This window comes from Mercenaria mercenaria, chromosome 10 (genome assembly GCF_021730395.1).
Source record: "Mercenaria mercenaria strain notata chromosome 10, MADL_Memer_1, whole genome shotgun sequence".
NCBI classification, from domain to species: Eukaryota; Metazoa; Mollusca; class Bivalvia; order Venerida; family Veneridae; genus Mercenaria; species Mercenaria mercenaria.
The window spans coordinates 24121361-24144723 of record NC_069370.1 but is presented as its reverse complement, the minus strand read 5'-3'; the positions used below and the strand labels follow the sequence as shown (position 1 = coordinate 24144723).

Genomic DNA, 23363 nt, shown 5'->3' with positions numbered 1-23363 from the left:
TCAGATGAACAGGGTATTGAAAATATGATATATTGTATTTGTATATTGTACATGGAGAAAATGTACAAAGATGCACAAAAAATGTTGTGCAAAACTACAAAAAAAATCTCAAAATCTCATTACTATACCTTAAAAAGAAGAAAGTAGGTCAGTAGGTCAAAATCAAGGTTACTGAAAGTCCATTTTCAGATGTATGTTCAAAACTGTACAAGTGTTCCAAATTTCATGGCAATATCTTAAAAAGGAAGAAAATATGTCAGTAGGTGAAGGTCATGGTCAAGGGACCATGTAATCACTAAGGGTCATCAACAAGTTATACTTAACAGCAGATGAAATATGTCAGAGAATTATTGAAGTTTTTTCCAATGTAACTTTATTCATATTTGAAACACAGGTCCATTATTTACTACCTAAATTTGTTTAAGAGTATGAATATTTCTATTATTTTTTTATCTTGTTTTCTCAAAGCAACTGAACTATGAATTCATGGTCAACTGATAAAGTATCTAGCTGTATATCAGAAATTGGCTAACATCTGATAAAAGTATGACTGAGTTTTTGTAAAATATAATGACCTTTCTAAATTAGAGCAGACACAAATACAAGACTGAACAATAAATGAGACAATGAAATAGTACTCATACTGTTTTGATGATACTATTTTATAACAAATATAGGACATAATTATGATAAAGTAACCCTTACCCTGCTAAATTTCTATAATGAACTTGTCCATCTTTCAATTTAAGCAGTACCATTAACTGTTAAAAGGGGTGCTTACAAAAAAAATACTGACTGAACAGCGAACAGTGCAGATTTTGATCAGACAGCATATGGATGTGCAGGCTGATCATGATCTAAACTTGTCACAAAGGCAGAATCAATCCTGTCCAGCATGATAGATTCAGTTCTGACTAATATTTAAATCCAATAGAGGGAAGAGACATCGTGTTATCTGCATATAATGACTAAAATGCAGAAAACTTGAGAAACAAGAGGGCCATGATGGCCCTATATCGCTCACCTGTTATCATTGCACTTCTTGTCCTCAGAAAAAATATCTATGTCCAAAGGATAGGAACAACAAAGGGAAGAAATTTAACCAAAAAGAAAAAAAAATTCTTAAAAGGTACAGATATGTCAAAATACACCTAAAAATTGGAAGTACCATCCATGTTGTACTACAAAAAAGTGGTCTCGGTTTTAGCCAATAATAAAAAAGTTACTAAAAATAAGCTATTTATAGTAACGTAAAAGGGAAGTAATTAAAAAGAAAATTATTGTTAGTGAACAAAAGAAGGAATCTGTTGTCATAAATGAAATTTCAGGTCAGTATCTTCATTAGTTACGAAGATATACCAATTTTAATTTGAAATAAAGGGAGGTAATTTGACACAAAATCAGTCCATAGTTATCTACCCTGATTGGCTCAGTCCAACTAATGACAATAATGAAATTTCAAATAAGTCCTATAAGTACTTACTGATATAAATCCAGTTTGATTACAATCAGGGGAGGTAATCAGATATAAAATAACCTACGATTGGATCTGATTTGTCATGGAATCCAAGATTTATTGTTGTTGAAGATATTTTGGAAGTTTGTATCAAATAAAACCATAAATGAAGTCTCTATATGGCTGCAAAAGCCAAAATAGCCAATTTTGGACCTTTAAGGGGCCATAACTCTGGAACCCATGATGGAATCTGGCCAGTTCAAGAAAGGATCCAAGATCTTGTGGTGATACAAGTTGTGTGCAAATTTGGTTAAAATCAAATCATAAATGAAGCTGCTATTGTGCAGACAAGGTCAAAATAGCTAATTTTGGCCTTTCCGGGGCCATATCTCTGGAACCCATTATGGGGTCTGGCCAGTTCAACAAAGGAAATGAGATCTTATGGCAACACAAGTTTTGTGCAAGTTTGATTAAATTCAAATCATAAATGAAGCTGCTATTGTGCAGACAAGGTCAAAATAGTTAATTCTGGCCCTTTCAGGGGCCATAACTCTGGAACCCATAATGGAATCTCGCCAGTTTTAGAAAGGAACCAAGATCTTATAGTGATACAAGTTGTGTGCAAGTTTGGTTAAAACAAAATCATAAATGAAGCTGCTATTGTGCAGACAAGGTCAAAATAGCTGATTCTGGCCCTTTCAGGGGCCATAATTCTGGAACACATAATGGAATCTCACCAGTTCAAGAAAGGAACCAAGATCTTATAGTGATACAAGTTGTGTGCAAGTTTGGTTAAAATAAAATCATAAATGAAGCTGCTATTGTGCAGACAAGGTCAAAATAACTAATTTTGGCCCTTTCTGGGCCATAACTCTGGAACCCATAATGGAATCTGGCCAGTTCAAGAAAGGAACCAAGATCTTATGGTGATACAAGTTGTGTGCCAGTTTGGTAAAAATCAAATCATAAATAAAGCTGCTATTGTGCAGACAAGGTCAAAATAGCTAATTTTGGCCCTTTCAGGGGCCATAACTCTGGAACCCATCATGGGATCTGGCCAGTTCAAGAAAGGAATCGAGATCTTATGGTGATACAAGTTGTGTGCAAGTTTGGTTAAAATAAAATCATTAATGAAACCACTATCGTGCAGACAAGAAATTGTTGACGCACGAACGGACGCACGAGACGCACGGACTAACAACAGACGAAGGGTGATCACAAAAGCTCACCTTGTCACTATGTGACAGGTGAGCTAAACAAGAGCACCGCCTTGCGGGTGCTGACGCTCATCTGATTTTTTTTGTATAATAGAAATATTGTCCTACCCATGATTTTCTAAGTCTAAAAAGGGCCATCACTCTTGCAAAAAGCAGGATAGAGTTATGTTTCTTGATGTACAGTGTCCACTTATGATGGTGAAAAACTGTTGCAAGTTTTAAAGCAATAGCTTTGATACTTTATGAGAAAAGTTGACTTAAACATAATATTCAACCAAGAAAATGATTTTTCTAAGTCCAAAAGGGGCAATAATTATTGCAAAAAGCAGGATGGAGTTATGTTGCTTGCTGTACAGGGTCAGCTTATGATGGTGAACAAGAGTTGCAAGTTTTAAAGCAATAGCTTTGATAGTTTATGAGAAAAGTTGACTTAAACATAATATTCAACCAAGAAAATGATTTTTCTAAGTCCAAAAGGGGCAATAATTATTGCAAAAAGCAGGATGGAGTTATGTTTCTTGCTGTACAGGGTCAGCTTATGATGGTGAACAAGTGTTGCAAGTTTTAAAGGAATAGCTTTGATAGTTTAGGACAAAAGCTGACCTAAACATAAAACTTAACCAAGAAAACTGATTTTCTAAGTCCAAAAGGGGCAATAATTCTTGCAAAAAGCAAGATGGAGTTATGTTTCTTGATGTACAGGGTCTGCTTATGATGGTGAACAAGTATTACAAGTTTCAAAGCAAAAGCTTTGATAGTTTAGGAGAAAAGTTGACCTAAACATAAAACTTAACCAAGAAATCTGATATTTTCTAAGTACAAAAGGGGCCATAAATCTTGCAAAAAGCAAGATGGAGTTATGTTTCTTGCTATACAGGGTCAGCTTATGATGGTGAACAAGTATTCCAAGTTTCAAAGCAATAGCTTTGATAGTTTAGGAGAAAAGCTGACCTAAACATAAAACTTAACCAGGCAACGCCGACGCAGACGCAGACGCCGACGCCGTCAACCGCTCAAGTGATGACAATAACTCATCATTTTTTTTCAAAAAATCAGATGAGCTAAAAACAAGAAATGTAAATACTTCTTTTTGTATCATTAGAAGTATCACCACCTCTACCACGTAACTGCTATAAATAAATTGGGAAAAGTAGCAAAGCACATGTTTTCCAACCTTGCCCACTGCATACATTGACTGCCTGTAAATTTGTTCAAAATGTTCCTCTAACATGATCAAATTTATAACATCACACCAACATCACTTCAATTTCTTCTTTTACCTTTAGCCTGCTGGCAGTAAGTGATTATGCCTTTGCGATCAGTGCTAACAGATCTGTGTAGGCTAATCTAATCTGCACTGTTTGCTATTCAGTAAGTAAATTTTCAGTGAACACCCCTTTGAATAATAAATGGCATTGCTCAAATTGAACGATGGACCAGTTCATTTTGGAAATTTAGCAGGATAAAGGTTAAACAACTACAACATGTCTTAATAGACGTAATACATTAATTCCATAAATTCATACATTATTCTCTTTTTTCAGCATAACATTGCCTGTATGCATGAACTAAAGTAATGCAAATTAAAAGATAAACATAAACTGAAAATCAAAGAAAAAGATCCCAAGCTTTCCTTTGTTGCTAGAACAGAAATCATGTCTGTCATAAGATAGTCAGACATAGTTCACATGCTGCTAACAATAGAAGATGTTTTAGTACAAGTAGTTTATTCAGTTCAGATATACATACTTATATATATAACAATAATTCATATTCTTTCTCAACACCCACGGTTGTACAGACATACTAACGTGAAAATTGACTCATTTCAAACAAATACATCATTTGACCTTGGGAGTGAGCATGAATCAGTTTATGCATAAATATGTAAGACTATGTTTTACTAAAAATGACTATTTTTTGAATGGTGGCCAATTTTGAATGTTCTAAAAATAGAATTCAAGACAGCTGTGACCTTAATCTTTACTGCCAAGTCATGTATTGGTCGAAACCGCCTCTGCAAAATTTGGTACTTCTAGATTTTTCACACTTTATGAACAATTGGAACCAGGCTGTTGACAATGTATGATGTTACCTTGCTGATAAAGATCTCGATGTAAGGAAATCTGTCCAATTCTGAGGTAAGTGATAACGAAACTGTCCTCCATTTTGTTTACATAAAATCTAATATAGTTGATGAAAAATATTGTTTGTTATGTAACATGTGAATTGCATGTAAGATCATCACACTGAACAAAAGTGTGAAGTTTGATAACAGTACATAAAACTTAACTTACTGGGACACAGACAGGGACGTGGATGCAGACACCATTAAAGGGCAAGTACAATAGTCCTTTCTTTTCACCTATACCATTAGATTACCCTGAGCCGAGGTCAGCTAAAGAAATACAAACCATGATATCTCATATGATCTCTCAGTAACCTCTCTGCACCAAACGTACTGTTACAATGGCTGCACTGGTACTGTTTTCCTGAAAATACAATCATGTTCGTTTTTTGTTAAATCTAGTTCAGCAGATTTTGACAGTATAAAATAATTGTGCCTTTTTCAGAAATAATAAATCTGTTCCTATATTTTATCAGTTTATAAATATGGGCAGGAGTTAGGATGCGTAATAATTATTCAAAGAGTGCCAAGCACGAGTGATTTTATTGTTCACATCCGAACGACTGCTCATATTTTTTTAACTGGTAAAATTATTGGAACATATTTATTATTTCGATTCTAACAATGCAAATAATTCACATTTTACAGTACTACATTTTCAGCATAATGCGTCATTCGGGTCATATGCTGATACAATTTATCCCCAAGGTTAGAAAGTGTTGCATAGCCAATGGAACATATAAATATTTGTCTCTTTTTAATCAGAAGTATTTATAAACTAGTATTCTAACAGCTCGGAAACTATTTGTCTCTTTTTAATCAGAAGTATTTATAAACTAGTATTCTACGAGCTTAACTTTTGCATGACATCACATCATTATGAGGCTTCAAACTTATGTCTTACATTCACTGCTGAATCATAATTGAGTTAATTTAATTCGCTTTAGAGATCAAAATGTGTTTTACAGCCCTACAGATAAGTCAGTACGACTTTTTATCATAACTATGTTTTTGAAATGTTGTTTTTAACTGTTTGGCCCTGAAATAATTCGCATGTAATGGAACAGAAGTAGAATCTCTTATGTTATAATCGTTGGGGGCAAAATGTATTAGCCAATCATATTTTAACCAAGATTCATATAGGCTGTTTGCTATTTCTTTATATACTGTAAAAGCACAGATTCCCCCCCCCACCCCCACCGAGGTCAAAAATTCACGATTTTGGATTTCTGACTATGTTTGCGAGGTTTGATATTCGCGACGTTATTAAAATGGTATCCTACTTGAATTAGCATTATACTTAATGGCGAATACTTTCGTGAGATGTTGGGCCTCGCGAATATAGCGAAAATTAAACCCTCGCGAAAACTTCTGCTTTTACAGTAGCAATTAATGTCAATCGTGTTAGAATTTAGCCCAGTTCACGTCAGACGGGGATAATAAACAGCTACATCATGCTTAGGTGAGCTATAAAAACAAGATATAGGCAACTCTATTCTAAAATATGTAAACTTTGTATTTAAAAAAACAATAAAACTGGTTATTCTTAGTGATGCAGCATTGCAAAACTTCCATACTGATTAAAAAAGAGCAGACACCCAGTAGCACTGTAGTCAAACAAAATAAAGTACATGATTCGCAAATACAGAAAATTAACAGCACTATGATACAAGAACAGATGAAGACCTTGGAGGTAAAAGCATTCCTAGAGATCTGACAGGAGTCATAACAACATTGATACAGGAGTACACCGTGAGCAAACACTTCCTACCTGGACAAGATCTATGTAAACATTTCTCATCTGTCACACTGCTACCAACTATCATCACAAGATGCTGCACTCACTCACAGTACTCTTGCTTGAGGAAGTGTCTTATCATGGAACATTTTAAGAGTACTTGACAATAAAAAAAATATTTTTAAGAGACTTAGATGATTTTCTATATGCTTTTTGATTAGTAACTGACAAAGAAAATCTGAAAGTCACATTAACAAAAACATTTTACAAAAATCAGTAATATAATTATAAACGTTTTTTGCCCAGAATAAACAAAATGAAAATGTCGCATTAATAACAAAAATACTGCAAAAAGGAAAGTAATTCAAATCAGGCTAAACTATCAACACCTACAAGATACTTCTAATCATTAAGAACAAAAAGGGTGTATAAACAAGAGGGTCATTGTGGCCCTAGATCACACACCTGAGTTACACTGCCTGCTTGAACAGTTTTGGTAGATGGTTATGCAAGGAAAATATTTATGAAATTACTTTGAAACAGTGCCAGTGTATTCTGACAAGAATATCTTAAATGTTTCTAATAAAAATACATATGGACAGGTAATATGTGTGTGTGTTGTGGGGTAGGGGGAGGTGGTGAAGAGGCAGGGGGAATGATGACATAGGATACTGAGAGACAAACAAGAAGATTTTTATACTTTTCACTACATAGATGATTAAGGGTAAAGTGACCATATTTTTTTATGTTTCTTGATGCCACATTGCATACATGTTTTTGATGAATCAGAATAATTTTAACAATCTTCATAAAGGGTCACCAAGGGCCATTTGTGTAAAAATTATTTTAATATTGAGCCTTCTGTTTCTGACTAGATTCTTTTTTAAGTTTCCGCTATATACATAGAGGGAAAAGTGACCCAGCCCCCTGGCGACCCATATTTTTGATATATCAAAATACATGTAATTTGAACAATCTTGGTAGAAGATCACACAAGGACTATTTGTGTGAAATTATTTTTAAAATCAAGCCAGCAGTTTCATTCAAAAAGAGATTTTTAAAGTTTACACTATATACACATTGGGAAAAGTAACCACATCCCCTGATGGCCATATTTTTTTGATGAATTAAAATAATTTAAAACAGTCTTGGTAGAGGGTCATACAATTACCATCTACGTGAAATTATTTCAAAATCAGACTAGATCAGAAGTGAAGATTTTCTATTTTTAGCTCTGGTGGCCCATTTGTGCAACCAAGCGAAACTGTTTGAACAATTATTAAAGAACAATTATTAAAGAAGACGATCTAAGGTACATCTAGACTAAGTTTCATCCATTTTAACCACACGGTTTCTGAGGAGATACCATCTGAAGTGTGGAAGGATGGGACGATAGATGGTAAGTGATCACCATAGCTAAACCCAAACACTATGTGCTCAGGTGAGCTAAAAATACTTAGACTGACACTTTGCTCCTATTACCACCTAAATAAAAAGAAGTCATTAAAAGATATTTCTTTTTTTTTTTCCTTTTCTTTTAGCTCTAATGGCCCCTAAGAGGGGCCAAGTATCCCCATTACAATAAAATTGGAAGAGGAGCTTATAATGATGCTACAGACCAAGGCTGATGAAGATCCATTCACAGATTCATAAGAAGTTGTTTAAATGTCCCCTCCCCCCCATTTCTGGCTCTAGCGACTGATAAAAGCAGCTAAGTGCCCCCATTTGAATAGCTTCAAGAGAGGCGATTATAATGATGCTACAGACCATGTTTGATGGAGATCTATTCAGCCTTTCATGAGAAGAAGTTGTTAAAAGGTTTCCTACTTTAACATCTAGTGGCTCCTAGAAAGGGTTGATCGTCTCAATTAGAATAATCTTAAGAGAGGACATTACAATTATATTACAGACCAAGTTAAATGTAGATCCTTCATTCAGTTCATGAAAAAAAGTTGACTTAAGGCTTTTTGTGCCCTCTTTGAACAAACTTGGAAGAGGACATTATAATGATTCTACAGACAAAGTTTAACTCTAGCTCTTAAAAGAGGCCAAAAGCCCCAATTTGAACGAGAATTTTGTAATTACCAACCTCCCCTGCCTATGGAGGTTTTTCATGAAACAAAATGCATACCAATACAACAATGAAACAGAAATATCTTTAAAGATCTTCCTCTCACTGCTTGGTGTATCTTCATCAAAATTGGTCTGTAGCATCATTTTAAGTTCCTCACTCAAAATAAGTATTACCTCTTTCACTAATGAAGAACAACAATGTACCATTGTATGATTTTACAATCAGAATCATTTCTCAGACCACATGATACCACATTATTCTTTTTTGATTATATTATGTTACAAATAATATGTTAAAGCAAACTTAATTGGGATTTATCAGCTATTTTTAAGACACATATGACTTACATTAAATTTCTCTGCATTTCTTGTATATTTGGGAAAACGCGACTGGCACAAATTCATATAGTGGATATTCTGACCAGAGATAAAGTCATATAGCAAGATAATTTGAGGAGCTTTTACAATAACGGTAATCTTTTTTGAAAATGAAAAAAAAAAAAATCAGATTCTTTATCTCAATAATTAGTGTTTTACTGCCTCCGAGTGCAACACGTCTCAACGTAAGTATTGCAAAAAATATTGTAGCATGATAATTCTCTGATATTAAAATAGCTTTTAAATAGTTTTTTGACAATCAGAATACATTCGTTTTATTTGTGTATGTTAGTTTCCTGAACATTTTAAATTGTCCCAATTTACAACTAACTTAGGCAGCATTCATTTAAGGATCAAATGACTGTATTCAAGCATACAGTCAATTTTTAGCCATCACTTACAATCTTGAACAAGGACATATCATGAAGTTCAAAAGCACCCAATTGTCTAACTCCTTGTTTTTAAAGTGAGAAAAGGGTGAATGAAATGGGCTAGTATTTCTTTTACCCTTCACAACCATGTCTCTGTACTCTACATAGAAGTAGGTATCTAAAATTAATTTAACGGTATCATAAAATAGATATAGTGATATCACAAAATCTATGTTATTCTCCTGAATGTTATTAATGATATCTGAACTTCTCTTTGTGATAACAAATATTCATTTTATGGACATCATAAAATTAAAGATATCATTTAACTGAATATGACAAATCATAAAATAAAACTGATATTAATGGGACTAGAGATATCTAAAACTCATTAGGATTTAATGATATCCAGAAATAATTAATGATATCATAAAATGAATCTGTAATATTAACGAATGAATTAATGATATCAGAAAATAAATTTGTGATTGGATTAAAATCAATTAAGGATTAAACAGTGAATAAGATAGTAAATTGGTAGAATATTATACATACTGCTGCTTATTATGTGCAGTATGCAAATGCAGTAGAATTAATTAGGGGTCCTCTTAACATTAATTTTGTTTACATGGAATGTTTACTTGTCAGGTTCATATTTTCAAGTTTTCCAAGTTATTATTGTCTGTAGGAGTTCATCAAAATATACAGTCTGATATAGTAACTGAAAACACAATGCTTTCAAATTAAAACTAAAAAAAAATTCAATTGAAAACTTTCATATCAAATAAACTGCAGCAATTTCAACAGTAAGAAAAAAGATAACATTCATGAACTGTCCTTAATCTACTGTGAACATGTCTCCAAAGATAAGACTTGCACTCCAGGAGTCCCTGTTTTAACTTTCGATGACAGGTTTACAACTGTCAGACTGTCAAATGACCTTTCAATTAGTGTGACCTGTTAAATGTTCATTAATTGCTAAGTGCACTTTTTCAAGCAGAGATAACTATTGATTAAGTTATCAGCATTTGACTTGGTAACCCTGTTATCTACTGCCCAACAGTTTATAAACAGTGAAATCTTGGTCAAACACATGCTGGATTAAAGAATGGATTAGCTTCTTTGATGGCAGTTCAGGAAATTAAAACTGAGGTATTTCAATTTTTATTAATTTCAAAACAAGTAAAAATTTATCATATGTATAAATACAAAAATACTGAAGATTTTTTTTCCTAGAATACATCATAAAATAATAAATTAATGGTTAATAGCAATCAATAGACAGTTAATATTTTTTGTCTAATAATTTTCAAGAGTACAAGAGCTGTTGGTGGGCAGCAGTGCTCAACTATTCCAGGTCACTTAAAAAAAGTTCATGAAAACACAGACATAATGAGGGGCAACAAGTTTAAATCTCAATATGGTAATGAGATAACTGGTCACATCAAAGATTATGAAATAGCAGATTACATCAAATTTTTTTAAAAAATGGGACATAACTTTGTAAGAAAGCAAAATAGAGTTATGGAACTTGTGCAGTGCATGTCAATTTATCCCAGTGAATAAGTACGTAATTTTTCAATCCATTCGCACTAATGGTTACTGGAATGCCAATGCCAATGAAAGGATGAGTCAAAAGGTCTACCTGTTCTTTGAAATTTCCAGCTCAAAGTGCATGCAATATCACATTAATTTCATCTAAATTCTGGAGTCTCAGAATTTGTTTATGTTTAATTTCATTTTTTATGCTACAATACTCACAATTTAAAACTGAGCATGCTAGAATAAATTGTGTTATGTGAACCTGTCGTCTGCTTATAAATTGTAAATTTTCAATCTTCCAAATTTGGAATGAATGATTTAAAGGTAGCAAACAGCTTGAAACCTGATCAAAAGTGCGCATTTAATCTGCATCTAATCTGGTCTCAATTGTTTTGTTAACTTTCCACTTTCGCTCAACTGCTAATTTTAAAGTATGTCACATGAACATTAGTAATTACAGGTGGCTTTTGAAAAAGAAGACAACATAAGAATGTTGCATTTGCACATCTTCTCATTATGCTTAAAGCTAGTCAATCACATTTAAGCAACATTTTATGATGTTTTTGTTGTTAATATATTTAATATATTATGTGACAGATTTATCTAAAGAACAAAAATACCTTGTACATAGAGTAAGATCCCTATTAGAAATATTTCTTTTATTAATTTTCATTTAATTTTGTAATTAATCCCCTTTAATGTTCAAGTCTTCAAAAAGTAAACTATTCGTTTTGATTTCAAAGTAGTTTTACATTTACATTTGATAGATACGGAGATATTTCAACAATCTGAACCAAAAGACATGTTTTAAAACATTATGTAGTTACAAAATTCATTCATCAAAATTCTATCCTGGTTGCGCAACCAAAATTGGTAAAGGGAGGTAATAATAATATTACAAACTTGCATTTCTAGCGTATTTTGGCTAAATATATATTTGTCAATGTAAATCTTTGACAAATATAATACAATAATTCTTATAATTCTATATCATTCATTAGGCAGGTTTCGTTTATTAAATTTATACATATGCTAGAATAATTCTGTCTTATTTGGGCAACCAGGATAGGAAAATCAAACGCACTTCCAGCGAAAATCTAACATGTATTGAGCACTCTGTGAAAGCAAATAAAGGTAAAAGATCATTTATTAAATTTTCGGACAAATACCTGACTTGATCAAAATGTGTTTAACCACCTTTAACATTTGTGGCAAATTATTTGAAAAACTTTCTAGGGAGAAAAAATATACATATCATTCTGCATGGTCAACACTGGAAAATCTATTCATACTGAAATAAATTGTAGACAAAATTTTGTGATGGACAGACAGATAAATAGCTGGGTTGAGAATATAATTATCAAGAACATAGTTACTTTCTTCGTACCATTTTCTTATTGCACTGCACTTGAAGAGGGCCTATGTCACTCATCTAAATACCATAGCTCCTAATGACAAGTTCAAGGTCAACGTGGGTAATGACAATACAATGTCTAGAATCACAAAATTGAAGAAACTGAGAGTAACTAGAGATTGCTTTTAAGATTGCTTTTAATAAATTCACATGGTTCCATATATTGCTTCATTAATTTTAACCTTTAAGGTGGACTGATATGCAATATTCAGCCATATCGCAAAGGCATCTAGTACTAATAAGGTTGTTTGTCTGATTTGCCCTTGTGATCTTGTTTATCACCACTGATAACCCAACTTTAAATTTGTCCTAGATTTCATAGAGATAAACAGACGAAAATGTGACCTCTAGAGTGTTTACAAAGTTTCTCAATAAGTTGACCTAGTAACCTACTTTGAGATCATTTTTGTTTTTGTTTTTGTTGCGTTTAATGTCGCACCGATAAAATTATAGGTCATATGGCGACTTTCCAGCTTTGGTTGAGGAAGACCCCAGGTGCCCCTCTGTGAATCATTTCATCACGAGCAGGCACCTGGGTAGAACCCCCGACCTTCCATAAGCCAGCTGGATGGCTTCCTCACATGCTGTTTCAACGCCCTTAGTGAGGCTCAAACCCACATTGGTGAGGGGCAAGTGATTTGAAGTCAGTGGCCTTAACCACTTGGCCACGGACACCCCCTTTAGAGACCAGGTGACCCAGTTTTGTTTTGAATATGACTTCACAGGTCTACACACTGACAAAAATTAAAGAATATTAAGAAGAAAGTGTGGCCTGTAGTGATAGCACGGTTTTCTATGATTTGACCTTGTTACCTGTTTTTTGACGCTAACAAGTCGTCTTGAGATTTTCCTAAGGCAAGTATTCTGACCAAGTTTCTTTAGAAGAAAATTATGGCATCTAGTATTTTATCAGTAAACTTACAGCCAATAATTTCCCTTATGTCAAACTCTGCCCTTTCTTCCCATTTACTGATCGTTATGCAACCTTTTTCATGTTTTGTTTTTCAGGAGTCCAGAAACATAAAATTAACCAACAACTTCAACCAAAACAAATCAGAACCATATATCCTGTTGAGATGGAAACAGGAAATCCTCAAAAAGAAACTAATTTGCACATAGAAAAGCTGAGCATAGAAATTGAGTCTTTGAATCTCAATTCAAACACCATAGGTTTGACATTAATTGGTGTTTATTTATCACTGTTGTTAGTCCAGTTGGTAAGGAATGTAATCTCCTGGACTACCTGGTCATTTGTAGAATTGGTGCTCATTTTTCTCAGTAGCTTAGTATTATTCATGTTGGATTACATAGTAACTGGATACTCAATATGTATCTTTGGGTTGTTTCATCACTGGAGTTGTCTCCCTCAACACTATATATCCGTGGAAAACAAAGCCATTCTTGTAACAGGTAAGATACAGCCTTCAATTCATCAAATTTCTACTTATTTCTAAGAAGATCTTATTTCTTGAAAGTTGCAAGATAGTTGTACATACATTAAGATATTGGTGAAATGTGGTTTTCTCTGACAGAACAGAGGGCCATGATCACTGACACCAGACTCTGTACATGTTATACCCCACCTCTAGGTAAACTATGAGAAACATTGTACCAAATGGGTAAATATACTTCCCAATTTTAATCACACATTTCTCATCTGAAAAGCGCGGTTTGGCAATTTGGCACTATGCATATTAAACAATTGGTAATTTATATTCCATCATGCGCCAGTCATAATTTCTCAATGTTTCTTATCATAGAGACACTCCACATATGTATTTTGCCAACATTTAATGAAGTGCGAGCCCATGCATAGGTATGGGTTAAATTTATTCTATGCTCTTCTGTGAAATACTGAATTTATCAGTGAAATAAAATTGATATTTTCACTGTTTCAAACAGTGAAAATATCATTTTTATTTTTCAATGGAACAGAACTACATTTGAATGCGAAATGATATGAATGATCAATGACTGGAATTCCCTTGCAAAATATTCTACAGTAAAGGTAAAGATGGATAAAGATAATAAAAGGATCATAAATATTTACATTTTATCATAATAAAATGTAAAGGAAATCAGGAAACGTAACAGCACTATTCATAGTTTTTCTACATAGACACCCTGACGTCATGACATTATGACGTTAAGATGCGATGCACGTGACATTGCGCGGACAAACTGAATATAATTTGGTTAAAAACATTAAAAATACATAAAATAAATAGAAAATTTATTTGTTTCAGTGTAAGATCGAAAAATTTTTCACTTGTGAACACCATTATTCACATTTTCACTCGTCGCTACGCCACTCGTGAAAATATAGCATTATAGTGTTCACTCGGTGAAATATATTTCGATCTTACACTTAAACAAACAAATGTCCTCTATATCGTTGGCGATAGGTGGGTAGAAAATGTAGGGTAGGGCTTGGATGTGGAGGCATAAAGGATTTTAGTACTATGATATATTGAGATCTAAGTGAAACACTATGACAAAATCTGATTCCAGTGACCTTGACAATTAAAGTAACTGCCTTAAACCCATAGATGTCTGCCCCTAATGTGAGATCTCATGATTATAGGGCAGTAGTCAAGAAGTTATTGTGAAACTGAGAAGCTTGCCATCTAACATTAACTGGTTCTATTACAATACTTGACCCCGATGACCTCGACCTTAGGTTACCTCAACCTTAGCTATAAGGTGTCTGACATTACTAAGTCCAACCCTTCTGTGAAGTTTATTGATAGTAGAGGCACAAGTTAAGAAGATATAGTGAAATTGTGAATTTCACCACAAAATTTCAACCTGAATGAAAAAAGGTAATAGTGATGCCTATACCGCCCTAACCCTAAATGCTGTAACATTTTGTTAGGGTTTAATAATAAATTTTGACCGATATTAAAAAGATTTCTTCTTATGCTCTTCTTAGAAAAAAAGAGTAGCTGATTTTAGTCGGCCTGTGCCCGGTTCATTTGTTTGTTGGTAGATCATTTGGTTTCAGATCAATAGTGGAAGTAAGCTTGAGTCTCAAACTTCACATGAAGATTTCTTTAGTTTGTAAATTACCAAGGTCGCTGTGATCTTGAGACTGAAAACAGTTTCCAGCTGATATCTAAAGAACACTTGGGCCAAAACGTGTCAATCGTTTTAGGATGATTTCTTGTGGTCATTGTTAGATGATTCCATCATTTGCAGATTAGTATGCCAACGGTTCCATATCAACAGACTGAGAATTCTTGAGCAGCCCAACTAAACCAAAAGGTCATTGTATACTTGGCAAGTTTCATACCAAACTAAATTAGACTGTGCAATGATGCAGTCATATAGCGCATATTATATGTTATACTAACAGCTCTTACTTCATTTTTAACTAGAGTTTTTTTTTTTCAAACAACAACTAATTTATAAATATTCTTTATTCAATAGGGTGCGACAGAGGAATAGGGTATGAGCTTGCCAAGAAGCTTGACTCAATGGGTTACCATGTATTTGCTGGATGTCTGTTTAAGGGCCAAAAAGGGGAACAAGCGCTAGTGGCTGACTGCTCCACAAGACTGCAAACACTTCAGATGGACGTGAGGAATCGAGAGCAAGTCAAACAGGCCGCCATCCAGGTTCAAGCCAAGCTTGGACATAACAGTGAGTTTTCACTATACAAAATTATGTAAGTATGTATTTTCTGGAATACAAGAAAGGGCAACAGACCAGACCAGATCTTCAAATACACCTTTTACTACCCCAATTGCGACATTAGCCTTTGGGATAAACTGAGTTCAGTATTTATGCCAAATATGAACAAGATTGCTCAATGTATGTCAAAGTTATTGTCCACACAAAATCTGATGAATGAACTAAACTACTATTATGCATACCGTATAGTGGGTTAATTATGCGGTCAAAAACTTCTGCGTTTTGGTCCCAAAAAATGTGGAATAAATTTATGCGTGTTTTATGTCTACGTTTTCACATGAAAGAAAAATAGATTTCTGTGATTTCAATGCAAAGGAGTAGCTAATACCCCGCTGTGCGAATTTCTAGCGCGTGAAAAATAAACTAAATTACCAATTAAAGCTGTAAAGAAACTCTGCTTTGAATGAATAAATTGTAAGATATAATTACATGTGAATTGAAAAGGTATATGTTAGCAAACTGCTATAACATGAAACAAAATCTGTGGGGTTAACAGTTAGGACTTTGTTGGACCATCACACTCAATTATACAATTATTGGTAATTGATAGACGACGGCGGTAATGTCCAATAATTAGAGCATCGCATTGTAAACATAACGTGAAATTAGTTGGTGAAAAAATGCAGACTTTTTTTCCGGTTTAAATTTTTTCTGGGTAAAAAGTCTGCCGGAAATATTTTTTGCGATTACACCGGGAGACCGCAGAAACGCAGAATTATCACGCGCGTAGAAATAACCCGCTATACGGTATACACCAAACAGCCATTTTGATGAGTATGTCCAGATCACTACAAGTAGCCTAAACAACTGAACAGAGAAAATGGAAAGTGTTTGCTCAACCAAATGTATATTTACACAGAGATGTTGTGTCGAACTGGAACATTAATCTAAAAGACAATATTTCAGTAAATTGGTTTATGGTAGTAAGTCAATAGATTGCTGTTAAAAAGAAAACTTGACGTATGTGTGCATGACTTTTGCATAAGCTCATAAAACATTGGACTGAGATGGAAATGATGATAGTTTTCATTTCTTCAACTGTCAGTTTCTACCTGCTATAAAAACACGATCATTGATGCTGTTTTTGCACAATATATAGCCTCACGTAACCAACTATTGACAGTTTTTGCAGCATATCTATGGTAAATTTCTGTGAAAAGAAAAATAATATTGTGTGATAATAGGCTGACCTTTTATCTTAAAATTCCCTATTTTTTCTTTTTTCAACATGTGATGTAAATATGTTACGTCATGGTTTTTCAGGTCCATCCGATTATGAAATTGTGAACATGTTCTTGACCAATTATCGACAATGGTATAAATCATTAGAACTACAGTAAATTATGCTCTTTTTTATTATATGTTTTGTTTGAAGTTGTTAAGCACTACCAAACAGTTCCAAAAAGTTAACCAATAAGAAATAAATAGTAAGTTACTACTCAAAATACTTGATATAGATGGGAAATGGGTAGAACAATTAATCCTTTTTTGAAATACCTACTTAATGTGTGATTTACAAAACATTTCTTGTCTCATCAGAACTGTGGGCTGTCATAAATAATGCAGGGATCTGTTATATTGGCAACATAGAGATCATGTCAACAGATGACATCGAGAATGTCATGGCTATAAACTACATGGGACCAATAAATGTTTGCCGAGCATTTTTACCTCTCATACGAAGAAGCAAAGGGCGTCTAGTTAATGTAGCTAGCAATGCAGGTTTGACATCTTTCTGATTCTTTTACAACTTATTTTTCTTACAACATAACGGCTAGCAATAAAAATTCTGGCTAGGCAGTACCTTCCCTGGTAAATTTTTGTATAAAGTTGTTTGAGTTATCAGTTTGCCTAAAAAAAATTGTACAAAGTAATCTAAATCTTATGAGAAATGACATTGTGTGTGAACCTGACAAACAAAATGGTGTTTATGATACAAGTTTGTTTAAGGGAAATCACAGCAAAAGCTGTTGGAGGACAGCATGTCTACCGAGAAAACAAACAACATGTTATAAGGTTAATACCATGAAAACACAATTTGACTACAATGTACACATTGGATTTTAGATATGTACCTTTAAAGTAAATGAATTTTGTTTGTTTGTTTTGTGTTTAACACCGTTTTTCCAGTTATGTAACGGCAGGCAGTTAACCTTATAACCAGTGTTCCTGGATTCTGTACCAGTACAAACTTGTTCTCTGTAAGTAAGTGCCAACTTGCCCATATGAATCAGAGGTGGAGGACAAATGATTTCAGACACAATGTCTTTTATCAAATCCTCATGGTAGACATACGGCCTGCCCAGGGATCAAACTCACAACTCCCCTGATTCCTAGATCTGCGCTCTCCCTATTGAGCTAAGTGGGTGGGTTAAATATTAAATGAATTAATACAATGACATATACAATTACAAAAGGGGCAACAATTCTACTTATAGAATCATAAAACTTTCTCATCTTAAAATACTAACTTAGATAACAGCTTACACATAAAAACTAGACAAAAACAGCTAAGTCAACAAGGGGTCACGACTTTGGAAAAAAAAAGAACAAAAAAAGAAGTGGTTACTGAGATACCAGCTTACACACAAAAACTTAACAAAAACTTGCTTAGTCTAAAAAGGGGCATAACCTTGAGAAAAAGCAAATTTATGGTATGTACATGTCACAACATCACGTACAGTGAAAAAGTGTGTTCAAATCTATTCCCACAAAAGGATACTGAATTACCAATTCACAGATGAGCCAAACATTAGTAAGTCAAAGAAGAGGCATAACTTTGTCAAAAATCAAAAGAAAGTTACTGAACCTGTGCACTACAAATTTAACTTTGAGATGCAGACATGGATAAATGAGCACATGCAATAGCTCTACATTTTCTTCAAATAGTTGAGTTTAAAATTGTTGATGGGCAATACTCCATCAAATTTATATTAATGGAATAACAACTATGTGCAGAAGAAAGCTGCTGACTTGAACCTTCTTAAAAAGTTTGGCTGAAATTAGACTAGCTCCTAGACTATGATATATCTTTTTACATTTTTATGATTGAATGTAGTGAACTGAGCCAGTCTATATCCTATGTCCAATATGATAATTTCAACATCAGTCCTGTGTGAAAATCTGTAAAATAGACTGGCTTTTGTCTCTATGAAATTGAAAAGGAAAAAATATAGAAATACAGTTATTATCAGTCTAGTTGCTAGTCTAGGCTGAAATCTAAGCATTAGGTTTTTTCGACAAGTCAAAGTTTCAGGTATCTGGTTGGGACAAGATTCAGGTATATCATACTTTAACTGCCTATACCCAGCCACAATCATTCAGCTATAACACATGTAAAATATGCACAACTAGGCCTCATATTAATCATTCCTATGAAGTCACATTAAACTCAACGAGCAGTAACAGAAAAATAGTCTGAACAATCTTTATTAAAAAAGAATCCTTAAAAAAAGCCATCACTACATCAAATATCATTCAACCTTAAAATATATAAAACATGCAAAACTAGCCTTGGTACTGAGTCATTCTACAGTTTGATTGAAATCCAACAAGCAGTTTGAGAGAATTTGTCTTGACAATTCACCGAAATACTACAGACAATATTTTCATGCACTTTAGATCATAGTTCAAAGGCCAAGAAAAACTTCGCAGTGTAAAAGTCTAACTTAATCCAAAACAGAAAAGTGGATTAGACAGACTGACAGACAGAAAAGACAAAGTAATATATCTTCACAACTAACTTTATAGGGAACTTTAAGGAACTTCTACAAACCATATTTATAATTTATTTATAACTCCTATTAAGTAATACTACTGACATCAGTTTTCATAATAAGTATGCTATACTCAAAACATTTTCTATACTCTTATACATATAAATATTTACACTATGTTATTATACTTTAGGTTTGGCTCCTATTCCACATATGGGAGTCTACTGCGCTTCAAAAGCTGCACTGGCCACATTTTCTGAGAGTTTACGATATGAGCTGGAGCAATGGGGTGTTAAAGTATCAACAATTGTTCCCAGTGGTTACAAAACAGGTATGTTTAAATAAAAGAAAAGTGTTTGTTTATTATAGTGTCATTCCTACTAAAACAGCCAGCCATGCTTGGTTTATGAGACACCTACAGACATCGAATAGCATTACTTTCCCAATGTATAGTGTACTGCTCCATCAATTCATGCCTCGTTTATCACCCGTTAGAATCCAGTGAAAATTTTCAGAATCAAATGGAGTTGCTGCACTTTATAAACAAGAGGACCATGATGGTCCTGAATCGCTCATCTGTCCCAACATGACCCAGTTTTGAACTGAGTATGACGTCATTTTTTTTCTATTATTTGACATAGTGACCTAGTTTTTGAGCTCATGTGACCCAGTTTTGAACCTGACCTAGATATCATCAAGATGAACATTCAGACCAACTTTCATACAGATCCCATGAAAAATATGGCCTCTAGAGAGGTCACAAGGCTTTTTCATTATTTGACCTACTGACCTAGTTATTGACGGCACGTGACCCAGTTTCAAACTTGACCTAGATATCATCAAGGTGAACATTCTGACCAATTTTCATGAAGATCCATTCAAAAGTATGGCCTCTAGAGAGGTCACAAGCTTTTTCTATTTTTAGACCTAATGACCTAGTTTTATATCGCAGCTGACCCAGTTTCGAAATTATTCTAGATATAATCAAGATGAACATTCAGACCAACTTTCATACAGATCCCATGAAAAATATGGCCTCTAGAGAGGTCACAAGGTTTTTCTATTATTTGACCTACTGACCTAGTTTTTGAAGGCACATGACCAAGTTTCAAACTTGAACTAGATATCATCAACGTGAACATTCTGACCAGTTTTCATGAAGATCTTGTGAAAAATATGGCCTCTAGAGAGGTCACAAGGTTTTTCTATTTTTAGACCTATGACCTAGTTTTTAACCACACGTTGACCCAGTTTCGAACTTGGCCTAGATATCATCAAGATGAACATTCAGACCAACCTTCATGAAGTTCCATGAAAAATATGGCTCTAGAGAGGTCACAAGGTTTTTTTATTTTTGACTACTGACCTAGTTATTGACGCACGTGACCCAGTTTCAACTTGACCTAGATATCATCAAGTGAACATTCTGACCAATTTCATAAAGATCCATTCAAAAGTATGACCTCTAGAGAGGTCACAAGGTTTTTATTTTAGCCTAATGACCTAGTTTGACCGAGCTGACCAGTTTCAAACTTACGATATCATCAAGATGAACATTCAGACCAACTTTCATACAGATCCCATGAAAAATATGGCCTCTAGAGAGGTTACAAGGTTTTTCTATTATTTGACCTACTGACCTAGTTTTTGAAGGCACGTGACCCAGTTTCGAACTTGATCTAGATATCATCAAGATGAACATTCTGACCAATTTTCATGAAGATCTTTTGAAAAATATGGCCTCTAGAGCGGTCACAAGGTTTTTCTATTTTTAGACCTACTGACCTAGTTTTTGACCGCACGTGACCCAGTTTCGAACCTGACCTAGATATCATCAAGATGAACATTCTGACCAATTTTCATGAAGATCTTTTGAAAAATATGGCCTCTAGAGCGGTCACAAGGTTTTTCTATTTTTAGAACTACTGACCTAGTTTTTGACCGCACGTGACCCAGTTTCGAACTTGACCTAGATATCATCAAGATGAACATTCTGACCAACTTTCATAAAGATCCCATGAAAAATGTGACCTCTAGAGAGGTCACAAGCAAAAGTTTACGCACTGACGCACGGACGGACGGACGACGGACGCTGCGCGATCACAAAAGCTCACACTGTCACTTTGTGACATGTGAGCTAAAAAAATCACAATATAAACAAATCTGAAGCAGACAAAAATTTAAGTTATTTAATATTTGACCTCTGTGACCTTGACCTTACATCTACTGACCTGGGTTATGGACTCTGCATGTGATCTGGATGACGATAACAACTAACACTCATTTTATGAAATTCATTTTAGTGGTTTAAAAGATATGGAGTGGAAATAAATTTAAGCTATTTGACCTTCAAGTGTGACCTTGACCTCAGACAAAATGATCTGGGTTGTGTGCTCTGCAAGTCATCTTGATGTGCTGAAGAACTGATGCTAGTTTTATGAAAGCTTCTCAGTGATTTACAGGATATGGAGTCAACATGAATCAAGATATTTGAACTTTGACCTCATACTGTGATCCTTATCCTGAACACAGTTACAAGTGTAAAGTAGTTTGATCATCAACTTGACGACATAAATTATAAGTTGTTGCTAGTTTCAGGAAAAATTTCACTAAGTGAAGATATTTGACCTTTGACATCCTACTGTGACCTTGACCTTTGATCTTGTGACTTTCGTTATGTGCTCTGCATGTTATCTTGGTCAGGTAAATGAATGATATTAGTTTAAAGAAAATCTTCGGAGCAATTTTGAGAATATGGAGCAGACATAAAGTATTTGACCTTGACCTCCAAGAGTGACCTTGACCTTCAATTTAGACACCTGCACTGCATTGCACTCCGTCTTGAAGAGGTTAACAATTAATGCTAGTTTTATGAAATCTTTCCAGCGGTAGAATATATTGAGGGAACACAACAGACAAAGAGACATATGTGGGCTATACTGAAGTCGTGCATGTTCGTCTCTTGGTCTGCCTGTTGTGTACCAATATTTTCTACCGCTGGATACAAATATCGTAGGGTTTAACATATTGTTGAAATATACTAGCCGGTCATTCATACATGGTGTTTAATAACAAGAGATTGATGGTACATCATTTGAGGCTATTTTTGGCAAACTTTCTGAAAGAAATCGTATTAACTATGTATTGATAATCATTACAAGACTTCATTTTCAGGAATTCTGGCATACGACAAAACTGCCGCAGCTGAAAGATGGTGGAAATCTGCCAGTCAGACAGTAAAAGATGACTTTGGGAAAGAATGTTTTACACCAGAATTTAAATATGAAAACCATGAATCATCAACAACTCCTGACCTCTCACCTATAGTGAACACGATTGTAATGGCTGTGTCGGTGAAAAATCCTCAACCATTTTATTACAGTGGTTTCCTAGCAAGAACTTTACCCTTTGTTTACCTGCATCTTCCGTCAATTCTACAAGAACCTGTTATGAAGCTACTGGGTCACTGGTTCAACTTCAAACCAGAAGCTTTAAAACAATGTGATAAGAATGACAGAAGCAATAAGAGGTTTAAACTAGGAAAGGTACACTGAACTTGTAAGACATCAATACAAATAAAATAAGTGCTTTAATAGTTCTCAGCTATCTTTATTAACCTTCACCCTGCTATTTTTCT

The 23363-nt window shown here is 34.2% G+C and overlaps 2 protein-coding genes across 3 annotated transcripts in view; one reads left to right on the top strand and one right to left on the bottom strand.

Annotated features, from left to right (window-relative positions):
- Nucleotides 1–23363, bottom strand: part of LOC123559637 (histone H4 transcription factor-like) — a 43291-nt gene that overhangs the window by 6551 nt on the left and 13377 nt on the right. For both annotated transcript variants that reach the window (XM_045351608.2, XM_053552527.1), the window contains exon 6: nucleotides 5088–5165. In XM_045351608.2, the coding sequence (XP_045207543.2) occupies nucleotides 5088–5165 (78 nt within the window). The remainder of the gene's footprint in view (nucleotides 1–5087; nucleotides 5166–23363) is intronic.
- LOC123559638 (estradiol 17-beta-dehydrogenase 2-like) lies at nucleotides 10276–23324 on the top strand. Its single transcript, XM_045351610.2, has 6 exons — nucleotides 10276–10513; nucleotides 13326–13727; nucleotides 15747–15959; nucleotides 17550–17732; nucleotides 19920–20057; nucleotides 22901–23324. The coding sequence occupies exons 2-6, from the start codon at nucleotides 13394–13396 to the stop codon at nucleotides 23278–23280; spliced, it is 1248 nt and encodes a 415-aa protein (XP_045207545.2). The 5' UTR covers nucleotides 10276–10513; nucleotides 13326–13393; the 3' UTR covers nucleotides 23281–23324.

Coding starts and splice junctions, on each gene's coding strand:
- LOC123559638 (XM_045351610.2), top strand. CDS start 13,394: ATGGAAACAGGAAATCCTCAAAAAGAAACTAATTTGCACATAGAAAAG. Junction 13,728..15,746: donor CAAAGCCATTCTTGTAACAG/GTAAGATACAGC, acceptor TTTATTCAATAG/GGTGCGACAGAGGAATAGGG. Junction 17,733..19,919: donor TAATGTAGCTAGCAATGCAG/GTTTGACATCTT, acceptor ATTATACTTTAG/GTTTGGCTCCTATTCCACAT.